The 18,984-nt window shown below is 43.7% G+C and overlaps 1 protein-coding gene across 3 annotated transcripts in view; it reads right to left on the bottom strand.

The window, feature by feature from the left end:
* The window catches only part of RYR3 (ryanodine receptor 3), a gene marked incomplete at its 5' end in the record, with an annotated part of 560,922 nt that overhangs the window by 16,484 nt on the left and 525,454 nt on the right, over positions 1 to 18,984 (bottom strand). For all 3 annotated transcript variants that reach the window (XM_082617154.1, XM_082617153.1, XM_082617155.1), the window contains 9 exons: positions 1,334 to 1,464; positions 4,576 to 4,776; positions 6,570 to 6,656; positions 7,723 to 7,894; positions 9,087 to 9,145; positions 11,395 to 12,725; positions 13,380 to 13,461; positions 15,214 to 15,318; positions 18,208 to 18,336. In XM_082617154.1, the coding sequence (XP_082473280.1) occupies positions 1,334 to 1,464; positions 4,576 to 4,776; positions 6,570 to 6,656; positions 7,723 to 7,894; positions 9,087 to 9,145; positions 11,395 to 12,725; positions 13,380 to 13,461; positions 15,214 to 15,318; positions 18,208 to 18,336 (2,297 nt within the window). The remainder of the gene's footprint in view (positions 1 to 1,333; positions 1,465 to 4,575; positions 4,777 to 6,569; positions 6,657 to 7,722; positions 7,895 to 9,086; positions 9,146 to 11,394; positions 12,726 to 13,379; positions 13,462 to 15,213; positions 15,319 to 18,207; positions 18,337 to 18,984) is intronic.

The following is an 18,984-nucleotide window of genomic DNA, read 5'->3' as shown; positions in this document are numbered from 1 at the left end:
GCCTAACCATCTTTGAATAAGTAGCATTTTCTTCCTGCAGGGGTCAGGGTTGTTGTTTCTAGATGTGCATATTTTACTGGCACAGCCAAGAGTTTCAACAGTCATCTCTGTTTACATATTCAGCCCTATTTCTTGACTTTTCTTTCATCACATTAATTTATCTTGCAACTCTCATTTCCCTATTGTGAATACACCGGCATTAGAGCATCACCTTTGCTAATGGTGATGGTCATTTTTTTTCCTAAATTTTTATTGTGGTAAAATATACATAACTTAAAATTTACAATCTTGGCTATAATCCCTGTGTTGTACCATACATCCTTGTAGCTTATTTTATACCTAATCATTTATACCTCTTAATCCCCGTCCCTATATCTCCCCTTCTCCCTTCCCTCTCCCCGCTGGTAACCACTGGTTTGTTCTCTGTATCAGTGAGTCTGCTTCTTTTTAGTTATATTCTCTATGTTATATTTTTTAGATTTCACATATAAGTGATATCATATGGTATTTGTCTTTCTCTGACTTATTGGTGATGGCCATTTTTCTTTAACAGGGAAAGGGAATAACGAACAGCCATGTGCCAGGCACTGTACCAAGTACGTGACAGTCCATTCATGAGTCCTCCCAGGACTGTAGGCGGTGGTATTCTCATCCCTCTATTAATGAAGAGGAAACTGAGGTTTATAAAACTTGATTCCATTGCCCTAGGTCACGGGTGTCTAAGTTATAAAGCTGACTCAGTATTCTACCTCTTTGCCTCTAGAATCAATGCTTGTCTCCACCACGTTAGCAATTGTACACGTGCCTACCAAGAAGGCAGGCTTCGCCCCATGGGTCCTAACATCCCCACCCAGATGGGCCGATTTTAACTGCCCGTGGAACTGCCTGTCGAATTATATTGGGGGGAGTTCTAGTACCGACCAGGCTATTTGTTTAGGGAGAAGACTTCAGAGGCGGTGCTGTCACAGGGCTGCTGTGCCATTTGGGAACTCTGGAGAGGCTGATCAGTTTGATCACTGAAACCCCGGACCAGGGAAACACTGTATGACTCGAACATGGAGAACGAGATTAAGTAGTATTGTGCTGGACCATCTGGTCTTAATTAAATATGCTCAGCACTTTCTGATCATATCCTCTGTCCCCCATTAAATGCATAGGGATACATATAACTGTTGGAGGCACAATAGGCTACTTTGTGAAAAGGCAGGGGAGAAAACAAGTCCCAGAAACCAAAGGAAGGCTTATGTGAATCAGTCTCCAGGGCTGCTGAAGAAGGTATTATCCTATTTACAATAGAAACTCCATTTTCTTTTTGGGGTGGGGGAAAACTTACGGTGTGTTGATTACCAAGCGATCCCATTGCCCCTTGATGTCATCTTCAGAAGGCTGTTCGGTGATATACAGGCCATCAAACTCCAGCTTCCTGGCAATTTCTTTTTCTCTTTTGAATACCACCAAAGGAACCTAGGAGTGGGAAGACACTGGTTACTCAGAGAAGGCTTTCTAATGAAAGCATCCTCTCCCATGCATATCTCACAAATTGGCCTTCCAACTTCAGGGCAGCAAACTCTTTGTAGTGGGATTCTTAGGGTGCCTAGTTGTGGGTCCAAAGCCAAAGAAATCACTTCTCAGTCCTCTGGCTCACACACCTCCCTCTCCAAAGCTGATATGATTTGGGTCATCCTTTAAACAGCTGATAGTATTACAAACTGGACTCCTTGACCCGTCCTGGTGAGAAGACCATATTTAGACGAATCACAGGGCCGAATGACTTAGGTCTCCTAAAACACTTAGGCTGGAGGTAAAGCAAGACTTAGAAAGCATAATAAACGATTCAAGAATATATTGGACAGCTGCAGAAAAACGATGAAAAGTTCCAGACCCCTTCAATGGCTAGGGTCATATTCATCTCATGTCTTTGAATTCTGATTAATGAAATATGGCTTAATGGTTACAATGAGAGGATTCACTGGGCTCTGTGCATAGTCTTTTGCTACTGAAGTTTTCTTCCTGACATTCCTTCCGAGAAGAGCTCCTGCCTGGCACACTTATTTGTTCCCTACCGTCGCTTCCCATTCTCTTATAGTTATGACTGCTTCTAGCCTACACATGGTGGCATGGTTCTAAAGACCTACCACAAAAGCAGTACATACACAGAAAATGCTGGGAAGATAATCCACTTGCTCCAACCATCGCCAGACACACACACACTTCAGATAAGGGACAGAATGAGCAAGGTCAGAGGATACGACTGGAATCCCAGGGAATGAGAAGGCAGAAAAGCCAGAGCTCCACTAGCCAGAAAAGCTTAACTCAGACAGAGCTACGGCTTCTCATCCACCTGGGAAGCTACTGGTTACTTGGCAACATCCCTGAGACCTTGGTCTCCAAACTGTTTCTTCTAATAACTCCTTCTCAACTCTCATGATATCCGTACAACCCACGCTGCTCCTTTATTTCCAAGACAAAAAGGCAAAATTTAGATAATGGTTTGTAAAGAGTTACTGCTTACCCTTTTTCCTCCTCCCTTAATTATTTATTTTTTATTTTTAAAATTTATTTCACTGAAGTATAGTTGATTTACAATGTTGTGTTAGTTTCTGGTATATAGCAAAGTGACTCAGTTATACATACATATACCTTCTTTTTCATATTCTTTTCCATTATGGTTTATCACAGGATATTGAATATAGTTCCTGCTTACCCTCTTTTTTTAAACAAGGCAACAACACTGAGGAAATAAAAGAATCATGACAGGAAGGTGGCAAAGGTTACTAATGGACATTGCACACTGCAGAATCAGTGCCTGGTGTTGGTTCATGGATCATGTGGGAGGGGAAGCAGGGAAAGCCACCCTGACTAGTGTCTGCTGTGTGTCGAGGTCACTCTGAATTACAAGAATAATATCAAGTTTTAGATCAGTACTGATCACTGGGATTTGAAGCATTCTCCGTCAATCTTTTAGGAATTTGTATTCCCTTGTAAGTACAACTTCCACATTTTTATTCCCTAGATAGTGTTTATTTTTGTTTTCTCTAGGTTACCTGTACTCTAGCCGACAAGCTGATCTCTAGATGGTGAACTAAGGAATAGTAGTGAACATGCTCTAATGTTTACTACGTCTGGCTCTGAGTATTTTACACATGTTAATTCATTTAAACCTCCCTTTAGCAACTTTAGCAGTTGGTGTTATTATCATAGTCATTTTTTTCGCAGATGAGGAAACAGAGGAATGGTGAGGTTAAGTGGCAGAGGTTAAGTGGGTCCAACCCCGGAGGCCAGGCTCCAGAATCCATTCTTTCATTGTCACAGTGGAGGCCTCAGGGCAGTTTAGGACACATGGTCTCTTCAGCAGAGCAGCTGGACTTCCTAAGTGATACCGCAGTCCACTGGGGGAAGTGAGAGCCACAAGGATAGGAAAAGACTTCCTGGACTCTTCTCAGGGAAAAGGTGGCTTTGTATAGGGCCAAGGAAACTTCCTACTTAAGAGACGTAAGAAAAAATGTAATGAGAAAAAACAATTGTGGTGTAGTAGAAACAGAACTGGACTTGGAACACCTAAAACAGAATGACTGAAGATTGACATAACTATAGCAGTGTCTGAAGATGGTCCCGGAGAACCACGTCTCCTGCTATTCATGCCCTTGTGTAGCCCCCTTCACCCTCTGTGCAACAGTGAATCTTGCCTGGCCCTGTGACTTGCCTGAATCAACAGAATGTGGTAGAAACGGCACCTTGCCAGTTCTGGGCCTAAGCCTTAAGAAGGTCTAGCAGCTTCCATTTGTGCTCTTTTTGGACACCCAAGCCATCATATGCAAGAAGTCCGGCTACCCAGCTGGAGAGAGCATGTGAAGAGACCACATGGAAAGGGAAATGCCCTGAGTCTACAAGGAGGGGGAGAGAGGCCCAGCTACCCCAACTGAGCCCAGCCTTCCAGCTGTTCCCTTGCCAACGTGCATGGGCCATCTTGGACAGTGTAGCCCATCTGAGCTCCCAGCTGGTTGCTGATGTGGCCACTTGCACAGGGCGCAGAGGAACCACTCTAATGTGCCCAGGCAGACACAGAATCAGAGAGAAAATGGTTATCATTTTAAGCCATTGAATTCTGGGGGGTGATTTGTTATGCAGCAATAGGACAACGGAAACAGTAACTCATCTCAAATAGCTAAGACCTAATCACTTCTGAAAGGTGAAAAGCATTTTTATAAAAATTTCAACATAAATTCAAAGAAGAGCCCCTCATTACCAGCTCCATGCGTGACTTAGCCCAATGATTTGGATTCTATGCAATGTCACAAGGGGTGGCTGAAGTGAGACCCCTGGACCAAGGCTTCTCAAACCAGAGTGTGAATACAGATCACCTGCGGATCATGTTCGCTGCAGATTCTGATTTAAAAGGCTTGGGGAGGGGGCAAGAGTCTGCAGTTTTAACCCGCTCCTGGGTGGCGCCCAGGCTGTGGCCTCACCAACCTTAGGCTATTAGTAAAGTCTTAGAGAACAAAGGGGTGGCTGGGTTCAAAAATGATGCTTCTTCCCCATGGAGTCAGATTGGATTCAGAGTGGCTGGCAACTTACCTTCAGGCAGTAATAGCCCACCACGCAGACTAAAGAAATGATGGTGTGGATAATGGCCAGGGCTCGCAATGCTGGCGCCATATATCCAGTGCTCTCCTGCAGGACAAAGAACACCACTGCTTCTTCCTCTTCCTCATCATTAAAGGAATTCCACAGGTTTGCAATGTCTTCTGCCTCTTCTTCTAAAGGTTCCTCGGTGACCTGGCCCAAAACACACACTCTCTTAGAAACACTGGAGAGACCTCCGCCACGGGGCTCTCCCCACATATTTTATACTGCTGGTATTTGCTGTGCAAATAGTAGTGATTCCGTATTACTCGATGAGGGAATGAGGTTTTTAGGTACCTTGTTCCTGGGAATCTCCAGGATCTCTAATAATTGCAAACAAAAGTTTTAAGAGACAAAACCTCTCTCTTGAAAACAAGCCAAAAATTTTAAAGTTAGGAAAGTTTTACTACATGTTCTACAATCCTTCAGCTGCAGGAGGTAATCTTTAAAATGCTACGGCCTGGGGCTTCCCCAGTGGCACAGTGGTTAAGCAACTAAGCCCGTGTGCCACAACTACTGAGCCTGCGCTCTAGAGCCCATGAGCCACAACTACTGAGCCCGTGTGCCACAACTACTGAAGCACATGCACCTAGAGCCTGTGCTCCACAACAAGAGAAACCACCGCAATGAGAAGCCCACGCACTGCAACAAAGAGTAGCCCCCGCTTGCCGCAACTAGAGAAAGCCCGCGTGCAACAACGAAGACCCAAACAGCCAAAAATAAATAAATAAAACAAATAAATTACAAAAAAAATGCTACTGCCTGGGAGGAGGCTAGGACAAACTCGCATATGCACAAGTGCAGACATTTCTCTTCTTTCTTAGATGCCATTAACACCCGTGGTTTCACTGCCATCCTTACACAGTGACTCCCAAATCGGTGCCTTTGAGGCTGTTACCATGCATGTCCAGCTGCTTTCTGGCTGTCTCCACATGCATGGCTGAGTCACCTCAACCTCTCCATGTGTTTAAAGCTAGGCTTCGCCATACCTCTCTACAGACTTCCATTTTTCTGCTATGGGCAACAGCAAGCCATTAGTTTATCAAGTGCAATATTGATGTGGATAAGAGCATGTTTTATAAAACTTAGATTTGTGGTTTTCAATAGGAAGAGAGAGAGGCAAGAGACAGAATAGCCAGTTAAAGACGATATCAAAAAAGAATGCAGGGGCTTCCCTGGTGGCGCAGTGGTTGAGAGTCTGCCTGCCGATGCAGGGGACATGGGTTCGTGCCCCGGTCCAGGAAGATCCCACATGCCGCGGAGCGGCTGGCCCCGTGAGCCATGGCTGCTGAGCCTGCGCGTCCGGAGCCTGTGCTCCACAACAGGAGAGGCCACGACAGTGAGAGGCTCGCGTACCGCAAAAAAAAACAAAAAACCAAAAACAAACAACAACAACAACAAAAAGAATCCAGGACCTACAGCATTCATTAATTCATTCTACTAACATTTATTATGCATCTACAGTGTACAAACCCACTTACCAACATTCAAAATCTTCATTTATCTTGATGAGTCCCTGTCTTCCACATCCAGAAACCAACTCCTATTAATTCTTCCTTCATAATAGTTCTAACATACGGGCCAACTGTCATGGTTCTTTGTTACCTTATTCCTCAGGGAAAGAACTGTATTTATTATTCAGCTTGAAATACCTTACAGCTCCTAATATAGCGTCTAGCCCATTGTAGACACCCAACAAATGTCTGAAGAATTAAGTAATAACTAAAACAAGCCTGAATGATTGAAATGGTGCCCTAACTGGCTTCCCTTACAACCAGTCTCTCTATTCTCCCCATTGCTAAAGACAGTGTCCTTCTTTTTAGAAGCCAGTGTCTTAGAAATTTCCTTAGATATTAGAGTTTTTGCTTGAATTAAGAGCATAACCTCTATTACTTTTTTAAAAGTATATAATCTATTCACCAAATACCCCCTGAATGAAGCATCACCTTGTAAAAGAGCAGGATGAAGTTGATAGCGAAGGCTACAAACAGAGCAAGGAGCCTCAGGTTGTAGAAATTCCTGGCCAGGTAGTGCTGAAAAGAAAAGGACAGGCAGAAGTAGAAGCGCTTTGGCAGGGAGAAGGACCTTCCCTCTTTCACACAGATGATCTTCTCTGATTAGAAGTCTACACAGGACTAGTCCTACTCTTTGGAAACCACTCATCTAGGACTATCCTGGCCTTCTTATGACTTATTTGGGGGGACCAAAATTGATGATTTTTTTAAAAAAATTGCTTAGAATGATGCTCAAGGGAACCCTGCTCTTTAAACCTCAGGGAAGCAAATGCCTAAACACGCCGCCAGCACAGGACTCATGCTGTTATGAAGGTACATGTGTGCGCGCGTGTGTGTACCCTCCACACAGCAAGTAAGCAGTCAATTTGGAAATTATGAGTGATCTAGGCCCACCAAAGACCCCTGAAGCTCCCACCCTGGCTGCAGCCAGACTGAGGCTGAGAGTCTCTCTCTCTTTGTAAGTCACAGACCCAGCGCTTCTGCCTCTCCCCGTTTAGGGGGAACCATTCCCATACCCACTGCCATCTTCCCTGGAAAAATCGACACTTGAGGACTGGAATGGTAGCTGCTTGGGAAAGCTCTCACCCTCTCCGTGGAGGGGGCTCCCACCAACGGTGCTGGGAGGTGTAGTCCTGGCCTTCAGCAACTGTGCCTCAGTGGGCAATTTGTCAGAGAAAGGATATTACAAGCTGGGCTGAGGGCTGAGGGTGTGTGGAGTAACAAAGCTTTTGAGGACTAGTGTGAGAACCTACCATGACACAGGAATGTTCTTTCTGCATCTGAATGATCGCACTACTTCTGAAGTTTTGGACCAGGATGGGCCAAGCCCCCACCTAGCACACATAAAGGAGCAGCTCTCCTAGAGAGAGGGCGGGCCAGAGGAGCTGGAGCACTTGCCTTTTCCCTTTTCCTTTCCCTCCAACACAGAAGGGACAGACAGATAATCGAGAAGAGGGAAGGAAGAGGAATGAGAAAGACGAGGAAGAACAGCTAACCAAACGTGAAACAAAGTCAGCGGCCACTTCTCTGAGGTCTGCCCGGGCCAGCGCCTGCATCCGAGCGGGGCCAGGGCCGGAGCACTCACCAGCAACTTGGTCTGGTAGATTTCCAGCCCTTTAAAGAAACTGGCCATGAAGGCTTCAGGCTTCTCAGTTTTCTGGCCACACCATCGCTTCTTCCTTTTGGTCACATCTGCCCACCCGGCCTCGGCCTGCTCTCCTTCTTTGGCTGTGTCCTCTTTCTCCCCATCTTCCATGCTGCAGGAATGAGAAGCCCACTCATCATGGAGGGGAGAGGGAGGCCTGGCCCTGGCAGGGAAGCTAAAGAGAAATCTTGGCTGAGAGGGGCGGGAGACGTATTATTCCTTGAGGGTGGGAACCTCAGGTCTTTATTACCCATAGTGCTTGGAAGTCAACTTTGTATTTAGGAGCGGTGCCTGCTTTGATGAGTCACAGTCACAGGCGTACGTCAATTATATACAAGTTCTTCTGAACTTTGCCTTACCAACCTTTTTCCCCTTCAGAAATGTTGTCCTTTATTTTCTAGGATTTCATGGGCATTACCAATAGTACCTATTCTTCTAAGTTTGTCGTAGGAATTAAATGAGATATTGTATAAAAGAGCTTAGCAAAAGGCCTGGTATGTAATAGTTATTCAGTCATTACTAGATATCACCATCATCAACATTATATGAAATTGCTAAGTGTGAGTGTTTGATAATTTGCTCGGTCAGATGGTGAAACTCTGATCTACGATTTGGAGTCTAAAGTGAACAAAATTATTAGATTGTTTTTATTGTATAGCTGGGGTAAAAAGAAATGTATCCACACACGAAAAGATGCTCACCATCACTAATTATCAGGGAAATGCAAATCAAAACCACAAAACCTCACACCTGCCAGAATGGCTATCATCAAAAAGACAACAAATAACAAGTCCTGGCCAGGATCTGGAGAAAAGGAAACCCTTGTGCGCTGTTGGTGGGAATGTAAATTGGTGCAGCCACTATGGAAAACAGTATGGAGATTCCTCAAAAAACTAAAGATAGATCTACTATATGATCCAGCAATTTCACTCCTGGGTATATAAACAAAGAAAACAAAAACAGTAATTCCAAAAGATACATGCACCCCAGTGTTCACAGCAGCATTATTTACAATAGCCAAGATATGGAAGCAACTGAAGTGTCCATCAATAGCTGCATGGATAAAGAAGAGATAGATACACACACACACACACACACACACACACACACACACACACACACACACTGGAATATTACTCAGCCATAAAAATGAAAAAAAAGAAATGTATCCAGGGCTTGCACAATATCTGTTTCTTATATGAATAGAAATCAAGCTTTCTATTTACCATAACAACAAAATAGTAGTTAACATCAAGAACTATTAAGCACAGCAATTAGAGCAGTCCATGCTACCAAGAACTTACTCTGCCTTCTCAGACTCCACTTTTCCTTCTGCTTCATGAGCTGCTTTCGTCTCTGCTGCCTAGACAAAAATAACAATCAGTCAAACTTTCCTCAAAATAAATGAGTTCATGGTGATGAGCCATATCACTGGCCATTTTACTCTCCATGGTCATAAGTCCCAATGGTTTTCTCTCTTTATGCTTCTGCTTTTCTCAGGATCACAGAACATAGGTGTCCTGCTATATATTAAGCTGCTCTAGAGTGATAAGACAAAGATTTCAAGCTTGAAAACATAACCGCCCTGTTATTATTCAACCCAAAGAAAAAACTTTTGCTAGGACATTGTCAGAGCCCCGTGGCAGTGGTCCTACTGCTTCACGGGGTCAGGGAGTGATGGAACACCGGTCCAATCCAGAACCTGCTTCCATCAGACAGTATCTTCAATTCTCTTCCATCACCCCAATCCCTCTGATTGATGACCATTGCACTTAGAATAAAATTCAAGCTCCCTACACCAAAGCCTATAAGGCCTACCTGATCATGGCCTTTCTCTCCATTTTTCACCTTGCATCACTTGACTCATTTCCAGCACAAACATTCAGACCTTCATTCCTTTCCTGGGACATTCTAAATCCTTCCCTGCACCAGGACCTTGGCACATGCCATATCATTTGCCTGGAATATAACTGCCCTAGCTTTTGATGGGCTCGCCATTCTTCAGGACTTGGTTCAGATGATACCTTTGCAGATGCTCCTTGGGTATCCTACTTATAGTAGGGCTCACATTCATTCTGTAACACACGAACTTGTTCATTTATTTTAGCATATGTCAAAAATGATAATTATTTGTTGTCTTCTTCCACTAGAAATTAAGCTCCTTTAAAACAAAAGTGTTGTCTCTTTTGTCAATCAATGTATTCTCATATCCTAGGAACACAGCCTGGCATGTAACAGGCCTTGAATGAATCCCTTTTATGTATCAAACTCTGTTCTAGGCCCTGGGTTACATCAGGGAGCAAAACAATAAATATATTAATACTGTCAGAATGCTTATGATTCTGATACTTCTCTCCCTGACTCTCTAACCCAGGTGAGACATCTCTCCTATACATTTCCACAGCACCTGATAGACTTCCTTCCTAATGTTCTTCATGCTTGTACTGACCTGTCCAATGTCTATCTTTTCCACTAAATTATAGGAACGATGCATTTCTCATTCACCACTGTATTCCCAGAGCCTAAAACAGTGACAAGCGCATATTAACTATTCAACAAACATTCATGTAAAAAATGAATAAAGGGGCTTCCCCGGTGGCGCAGTGGTTAAGAATCCGCCTGCCAGTGCAGGGGACACGGGTTCTAGCCCTGGTCCAGGAAGATCCCACATGCCGCGAAGCAACTAAGCCTGTGTGCCACAACTACTGAGCCTGCGCTCCAGAGCCCACGAGCCACAACTACTGAAGCCCGTGTGCCACAACTACTGAAGCCTGCGTGCCTAGAGGCCATGCTCCGCAACAAGAGAAGACACTGCGATGAGAAGCCCACGTACCTCAAAGAAGAGTAGCCCCCGCTCACCGCAACTAGAGAAAGCCCGCGTGCAGCAACAAAGACCCAACTCAGCCATAAATAAATAAATAAATAAATAAATAAATAAATAACTTTATTTATTTTTAAAAAAATGAATAAAGGTTAACTTTGGGCTCTGATCTCTTTACATTTCTCTCCATACTCTCTTTATCGCTAGAATGATGCTGTGAGTTGGATGCTGCAACACCCAGAACTTTCCATGGCCAAAGGGCTCTGAATTACTGCTATCTTAATCTAGTTGACTGACTCAAAGTCCAAACTGGATAGTGGCTGCATTACAAGGATGAAAATGTCCCAAGCATGAAAAAACTCACTGGGCACTGTGCTGAATCACATGATAACATCTGGACCTTTTAGGATACTACAGAAGTTTATCTCACCAGAAAGGTCTCCTCATATGCTGTACCTGGTTCTCTATGCTTTCAGTTACTGAATGAACCTGTGTACCTTGAGAACTAACCTAATAAAAGTGTGGAAGCAAGTTGAGGGTCAAGGACCATCCTGTTTGAACTCTACAATGTAAACTGGAAGACCATTCAGCAATTAGATATTGAGACAACCATCTAAGTCTCATCTCTCCAGACATGGCAGAGCTGGAATGATCAGATCAGGGTAATCACAGATGAGCTGGTATCTAACACAACATTGCCTCCTAGGAACTGGTGTCATACTGATGGCAAGGAAGAGTGGCAAGTCTTTTTCTGGGGATAAAGAAAGATGATAGAAACAAATCATGCTTACCTGTGTTTTCCTTTTCTCCTGTACAGTACTCTCTAACGTGGGGGGTTCATCCTTGCCAATAATCTCAGAGAGGTCACCCAAACCCACTTCAGGCCCATGCTTTAAGCCACCTTCTTTCTTTGACTGGAGTCCAAAGAGATCTGACATAATATCCGCATCTCCCCTCTCCCCCTTTACGAAGTGCACGAGTTCCGTGGCGATACCTGGCTCAGGCACTTCTGCCCTCTCAGCCTCCATCGTATCATCGTGGATACCAAATTGGGTTGGGTCAGGCATGTCACCCAGGATCTTTGTGACTCTGATGTTCTTTGCGCCTTCTATGAGGCCCCCTCCAAACACTGTGCTCCAGAGAATCTGAAAGATTCCTCCCAGTATGGCGAAGAGCAAGTGGAAGAGCCCCACGAACAACGTCCAGAAGAAAGAGAAGAACACCTTCACCAGCTCCTTCAGAGTCATCTTCTTTAACTTCCTACACTGCTTCTTGAGGTTCTTCAGGGTGGCCCTCTTCAGAAAGTTGGCCACGTTTCTCTTCACTGAGGCACAGGCCACGGCAAACGCAGAGGCACACTCGAAAGACTTGTCGTCCTCCTCTTCACCCTCAACTTCTAACATATAGGAAGAGTCTTCATTTTCTTCCTCCTCCTCTTCTGGCCTGTCGGCTGAGTCCGATTCTGAGATCTGTGATGCTAACTGCATCTCAAAGATGGTGTCTTCACAGAAATTCACGAACAGCTCCATCTTCTCTTGCTCTCCGCCTTCATTGACGACATCAAAGATGAACTGCTGCTTAGACTCCTTCACCTGGGGCTTCTCCCACTGAGTTCGACTGGACTCACTGATCTCAAAATAAACACGCTCAATTTTCTTGGCCTCACCCATGATCTCAATGCGTCCTAGGTACGGTTCAAAGTAAGTGAGTACGCTTTCGGCTGGGTCCAACAGACACTTAAGGCGAGAATCATTTGGCATATGTTCGGAGAGGTTTGTCAATAACACCGCCACGTTAAACCCTATGTCCTTGGCTGGCTCGTGGAACCGGTCTACAAAGTCAACGTAATTAAACATGTCATTCTCATCCGCTTCTGCGCACGAAAGGAGAAAGTCAATCTCCGACTGCGTGTACTGTTTTTGCCCTTCCATGGTCTTCTGGAATTCCTTTTTGGAGATGATCCCTTTCCCATCGGGGTCATATTCTTTGAAGGTGTCTGAGCTGGTTAAGTCTTTAAGTTTCAAGAACATGTCAAAGAATTTCAAGATCATTTCTACATTGGTAGAGGACTCTACCAGTGTGTCAACCATCTGCTTGCCAATAGTTCCATTTACCACATTCCCTGTGAGGCAGGTTCAAAAAGACATACAGATACATAAATAAACCCATGTCATCATGTAACTGGTCAGGCAGATATTTTTTAGAAGACTTATATGCCAAATCGGTCAGCTCTTTTCTGACCGTGATGATTTGGAAATGGGTAGGAGGGAGCAGCAAGCCATAAAGACTACACCACCAGGAGCCAAGGGGGAAGGAAACACAGGGAAGGAGGAGATGGCCACGCCAGTGCCTTTTGTCTGGCCTGGGGCCTGGAGAGTGGTTTCATTATCAGATTATCAGGGACACATAGGGATAAGTGGTGCCCCTCTAATCCCCTTAGACCTAGGAGGGTGCCCAACTAGATGGCTGGCATACACACTGGCAGCCAGATGTATCGAAAAGCAATGGGGAGAGGGAGAGGATAGGGAAAAGCAAAGCTTGGAGGTTTTCCCCAGTTCATTCTGGCTTTCCTACTGAGATAAAATGAGTTGGTTTCAGGCTTTGTCCATCAGACCATATGCCCCTCACTCATTTTTTGGTTTCTGAAAATTTGGTTTTCTAACCAATGTCATATGGCATCAATGACCTGCCAGAAGGATAATCTGCGTGATTAGTACGGTTAGTGCTCGGACCAATTACAGTCGTGTGATTGCCTAGTTATACCAAACAGCCCAACCTTCCAGGAGGGACAGAAGCATCACCACCATGTCCTGAAGGAGATCCAAGAGTTCCTTCAGCAGCTCGATCTGACTGGAATCCTAGAACAGAAACAGGAGATACCCCTGAGCTATCTGATCCCTCAGTAAAGTACAGGGCAGTGAGCAAGGAGAGCCTGCTCTGGGAAGGTCAGGTGAAGGCTGCATCCATCTCCAGAATGAGCTCCCTTCTCATGGTGAATGCGGATGTCTTAGCATCCTCTCTTTGTAGCATCAGGAGGCTCGCTGTAGCAGGGTTCATACAAAAGAGTTCCTTTACAGTTCTACTTTTATTAATGCAACATGGCAGATATACCAATTGTTGTCCAAAACTACTGAACAACCCAATCCACCAAAGAGCCGTTAGGTATCTCTAGTAGCTTAGGTTGCCATTTTTCATACTGAAGAATTACCAGTGAGCTTTTTGGGAACACTACTGCAATCCAATTAAAGTATCAAGGTTCTAATCACCAATTGGGTTCTCCTTTCTTTCTTAATTTAGGTTCTCCTGATTCTAATTGGTGGTGATCTGGGTGCCAGTGGTCCCTTAAAATGTTATTAATATATCATCGAGGCTATTCCTCTGGATGGTTTTTATACCAGTCTGTTTGGTTTTAATTTCAGCATTGCAGACAGGGCATTGCCAAGTGAGCTCTGGGCTTGATACCTATGTCACAGAAGCAAAACAATCCTTGGAAGATCTGAGGTGGGGAATCTGAGGGTGCAGTTAAAAAATGCATTCTGGGCCACACTTCTTCTACAGACTCTCTCTCACAAAGACATAGCTCTTTGGCCCTTCAGACTTCAGAGGGATTTTCTAGCACCTTTGGAGTGTGTCACAGCTATCCACAAAACATCATAGAAGTGTAGACTGTCAGAGCTAGAAGAGCCCTCAAAGGTCATCTATTTTAACTCCCAGTATTTTATAGATGATGAAAGCAAAAACCAGAAAGGGGAAGTGACTTCCCAGAAGACACCAGTGAGGAGGTGGCCGGGTCAGGATCTTGTCTCTGGAGCCTCTACGCCGCACTGCCCCACTGGGCTGAAAAATTGGCAGCCCTCCCAAGAACTCTCTCCTCCCATAAGGCCAGAGTCAAAAGGGGAAAAATGAAAGGGGTAAATAGCACATTCCAGAAGAGAGAGGCAGATGTGACAGCCTTGACAATTTTAGATACACGTTATTTAAATTAATGCTGCCAATGTTACTCTGATCAGCCTGAAGCATATCCTGAAGTTCTCCCTCATGTGTTGCCATGGAGAGAGGCCATCGACTACTACAGACACTACATTTATTTGTTCATAATAAATGCTCTCAGAGTTTCCGATTCATCTTGCCAGAGAGATGGGGAGTGAGAAGGAAAGGCAGAGGTGGGGAAGAGGGGAAGCAAAGGTGACAGAGAAGGGAGATGTGAATTACAGAGACATGCAGACATTTGACAGAGCAGACGGGGGTAGATCATGTGCATAAATTGCAAAACAGTGACAAGGAAGCAAAAGGGATTAGCACCATAAAAAGCAAGTGTTGAGGCTATTATGAAAAGGGTAGGCTATTATGAAAAGGACACAAGGGAGAAAGCTGCATTCATGCAAAAGCCTGTCTGGGACACCCCCGCCCGCCCACCCGCCCCCCACCCCAGGAGGTGTTCATTCCTATCTCCCACTTAGGCCCTCATTTAAAAAATGAGACCTGATCTGCATGGCTTTTCCAATCATTTCGTCAAGCAGCCACATCCACAATGGGAAGACCAGGGGGTGGGGACTGACTTAGCGTTTCACACCAACGACACATCGGGAACGGGGAACGGGCCACAGTACCTGAGAGAGTTTCATCTGCATGTTAGCAAATACATGGAGGAAGCCGACCACTGCATCCCATAGCCTACTGTGAGCGAGGCTCTGCTGGTTCCCAATGCAGGGGCCCTACGGAGAGGAGGACATTCTTATTTCACTGGAGCATCACAAGCGGCTCTGAAACTTGCCCTAGTAAGGGCATTTGACATCAGCTCATATATGTAGAGAGCTCTTTCCAAAAGTCACATATTTTGCAGCTCAATGTTTTCCCAGGATATTATTTTTCTCCCCACTCCATCGGGTCCCCCCCGCAATCCTAAGATCCTATTTCTAGGAAAAATCACCAGGAATGTCACAGTGCGGTGATTTTCAGAGATTTTCTTTTAGCTTCAGAGTTTCTTTTAGCTTCCGTTATTATGCTAAAGAAATTATTTAAGAGGTAAATGCTCTGGTTGAAACAGGACTGAAGGGCACTCCTGTAGACTCTGGCCCACACCTTGGCCTAAGAGGGGTTCTGAGGAACCCCAGGGTTCCACTGAGCACAATTTGTAAACCAGGCCCTTGTGCACGCATTGTTTGCAGGCAAAGCTGCACGTTAAATGTGAGGACCACACGGCTGTCTACTTAAGTGAAAAAATCTGAATTATATTCCTAATGTTCAACTACTTTTAGGATTTTCTTATCATTAACCTAAATGTCAGGTACATCATCTCTATCTTTTCTGAAAGCCAGACATAGACGGATGACTTGATGACCAGTCTGTATTTTCCATGTTAATAACCTTTCCTATTTTGGAAGATCATTATTAAACCACTGTTTCTTTTTTCTTCTTTTTAAAAATAAGTTATTTGAAAGTCTTCTGAATGGAGAGTTATCTATTCTTTCTTATTTATTTAATCATTTATTTATATCAGTATGGACTCCACACATTCATTTTACGCTTTGGGTTATAATTCAATACTACTTTATTTACTTTCTTTTGTAGCTCTAATTTTTCCAGTTTTGGCCATTGGGAGCTCTTTCAGTTGGCTCCTGTATCCCCTTTGACATACCCCATCATTTTTTTTTTAGCATTTTCTTGCACTGTAGCATTCTCCAGGCTCATCCTGTATGTTTCCAGCCCTAGTTCTAGAATCAGCCATTTCTCTAAGGAGCCCTATTTCCTTTCGATGGAGAATGGTATTAGAAACCAAGACCTGGGCTCTAGTTGTGCTTGTTGCTACTGGGGTATCGTGTTTTAGGTCCTCCTGGCTGACAGAGCAGCAGAAATACGTGTGTTGTCCTAATCCATGTGTATACACATATCCATAAATATTTCCATATGTAACCATTTGTATCTATGTTAAGCTGAACATGAGTTTAGCATACAAATGTCTCTGACTCTCATTCATTTCCACAGGGATCTTCTATCTCCTCTGCTTGCTCATCTGTAACTTCCCACTCCAACAGTGAGAAACCTGCTTCACTTCCATTATATATGTATAATGGTTTCAGAATTATTAACACATATCCACATGGGAAAAACTTCATCAACTAAAGTGCTTATGTATAGTTCCTTTTGCCTTTGGTCTCTCAGACTGTACTCATTTCCAAAGTTTCTTAGGCCAGCACCTTATTCCCTACCTCTTCAGTGAGGCTGTTTTTTATATATATTTTTTATACATTTAGAGTCTTCTGTCACATTCTGCCTATGTTCTTTATCCTTAACTCTTCCTTACAGCTTTTTCCTATATTTTTCTACACTTTAATCACTCTCCAAATCACGCTTCAATAAACTTTCAAAAGGAACACTGGTACTAGTGTTCTAGTATCAAGTTCTAGAAAAGGCTTGGCAGAATTCCCAGGGAAGAGGTGAGCAGGAGAAATTTTGCCTGCGTCCCTAAATCAAGTAAGCTTGTTTAAAAATCACTGTTCATGTACATTTGGTGTCTGATCTCTAGAAGCCTCTAGATTCTTTGTTGAAACAAAACTGATTGTTGAAAGAAACTCATATTCACCCAAAATACACTTTTCTTTTACATTTGGGTTAAGGGCTCCATAGGAAGTTCTGGAGATTAGGATGGGCTCTGTAGAGAGCAAATCAGATGCTCGTCAGATCAGTTCAATGATCTTCATACGTATTTCACATGCTGTGAAACTTCAGATCAGTCACCTGTTCCTAGGTTTATCTCCCTATGTTCTTACAATCCTTGAGTAAAGCATGGATCAATATCTTCCTTAAAATCCTTATTTTCAAGTCTTAGTCTTGTGTTTATTTTAGTAAGCAAATATGATCTGAGTGTGCCAGTTGGCTCAACATATAGATCTTAAAAAATCTTATATTACATCACAGAGCACCATGATATGGCTACTGATTTCACAGCAAATTCTGCCTGAGGACATGCTCTACTACTTTGCACAGTAGCTAGACCACTGTAGGCAATGAATAGAGAATGTTGTGAACAGAGAAAGATTGCTGTGAGATGTTCAACCTGAAATTTACATGTTGATTTGACTGCCATTGCACTTAGTTGATGTGCTTCTGAAGTTACCTTTTCCATAGAGGGAATTTCTGACAAACTAGTAGGCTCTCATGAATTCTGTTTTTAATCTCAAGGCTCAAGATAATACCACCTGTCCCTTTATTCCTTCATTCTATCAATCATTCCTCCACTCCACTCTCCATGCTTCCTGAACACCTCTGATGTGCCACACATACTAAAAATGAAGAATTTTAAAACGAATAAGAAATTTTCTGTTGACAAAAAGATTTCAGTCTAGGAGGGAAAGCAAAATGTTAACTAGATAAATGCAAATAAAGTGTGACACTGCTATTTACAGGTCACAGTGGGGTCCATAAACTACAGCTTCTCGTAGAGTGTAGGTACTACTGGTTTCTATTTATAGGTAAGGAATATGGTCAGTGCTATAGCTGGATGCACAGTCCACATATGCAGCCAAGTATTCTGTAGGGAATTGGAATATGGGAATGTTCAAAATGTTCTCTTTGTTTTCAGGCATGCACTCTATAGCACATACCTGGATGTATTCCGTAAGAGAATTGAAAATCTGCTTGGTGACCGCCAGGGCTTTGGAAAAATTGTGCTGTCCAGATTCATCAATGACGTCCTTCCCTGAATAATACCAGTAGAAGTCACTGATTGATTCCTAAGAACAAAAAAGTAGAGTTTAGTATTTTTCACATATCAGTCTGTGAAGCTAAACCCAATGTTCAGGAAGAGTACAAGAGAGTCCTACATTTCTGTGACCATTTTGTTATGACAGGAGCCTGGGACTCTGTGAAGAAGCACAGAGGTATCTGACCCCGAGCATCTTTTAAGTACAGATATTCCCCCTCCGCAGGAAAGAACAGATAGAAGAGAGGGCAGCGTTCAGCTGGACCTGGGTAACCATGTTATAGGACAATTTATTCACAATGAAAAATATGCATTAAAGATACTATTGATCATCCGAATAATCATGATAGCAGCAGCAACGTAACAGCTGACACCGTAAGTGCCGGCGTTGTTCTGAGCACGTTACACGTATTAAACCTCTCCGTCCGTACCACCACCCAGTGAGACAGGACCACCCGTGTTATAGATGAGGAAACTGGAACACCAGGAGGTTAAATAGACTGCTCCAGGTCATGAACCGGTGAGTGGGAGAACCAGGCCGAGGAATCAGCAAAGGGAAGAGGGCATCCTTTCTTATGTTTGTGCAGATCTTCTTGACATTCTTTGGATTTTCCTTCAAACAATTCAACCAGATGACGTCTCAACACTAAGAACTTGTGAACCCATCTTATTCCCGCTT

This window comes from Mesoplodon mirus (genome assembly GCF_964341445.2).
Source record: "Mesoplodon mirus genome assembly, chromosome: 4".
Classification (NCBI taxonomy): domain Eukaryota; kingdom Metazoa; phylum Chordata; class Mammalia; order Artiodactyla; family Ziphiidae; genus Mesoplodon; species Mesoplodon mirus.
The sequence above is the reverse complement of the archived record's forward strand: the minus strand, read 5'-3'. Positions and strand labels throughout refer to the sequence as shown.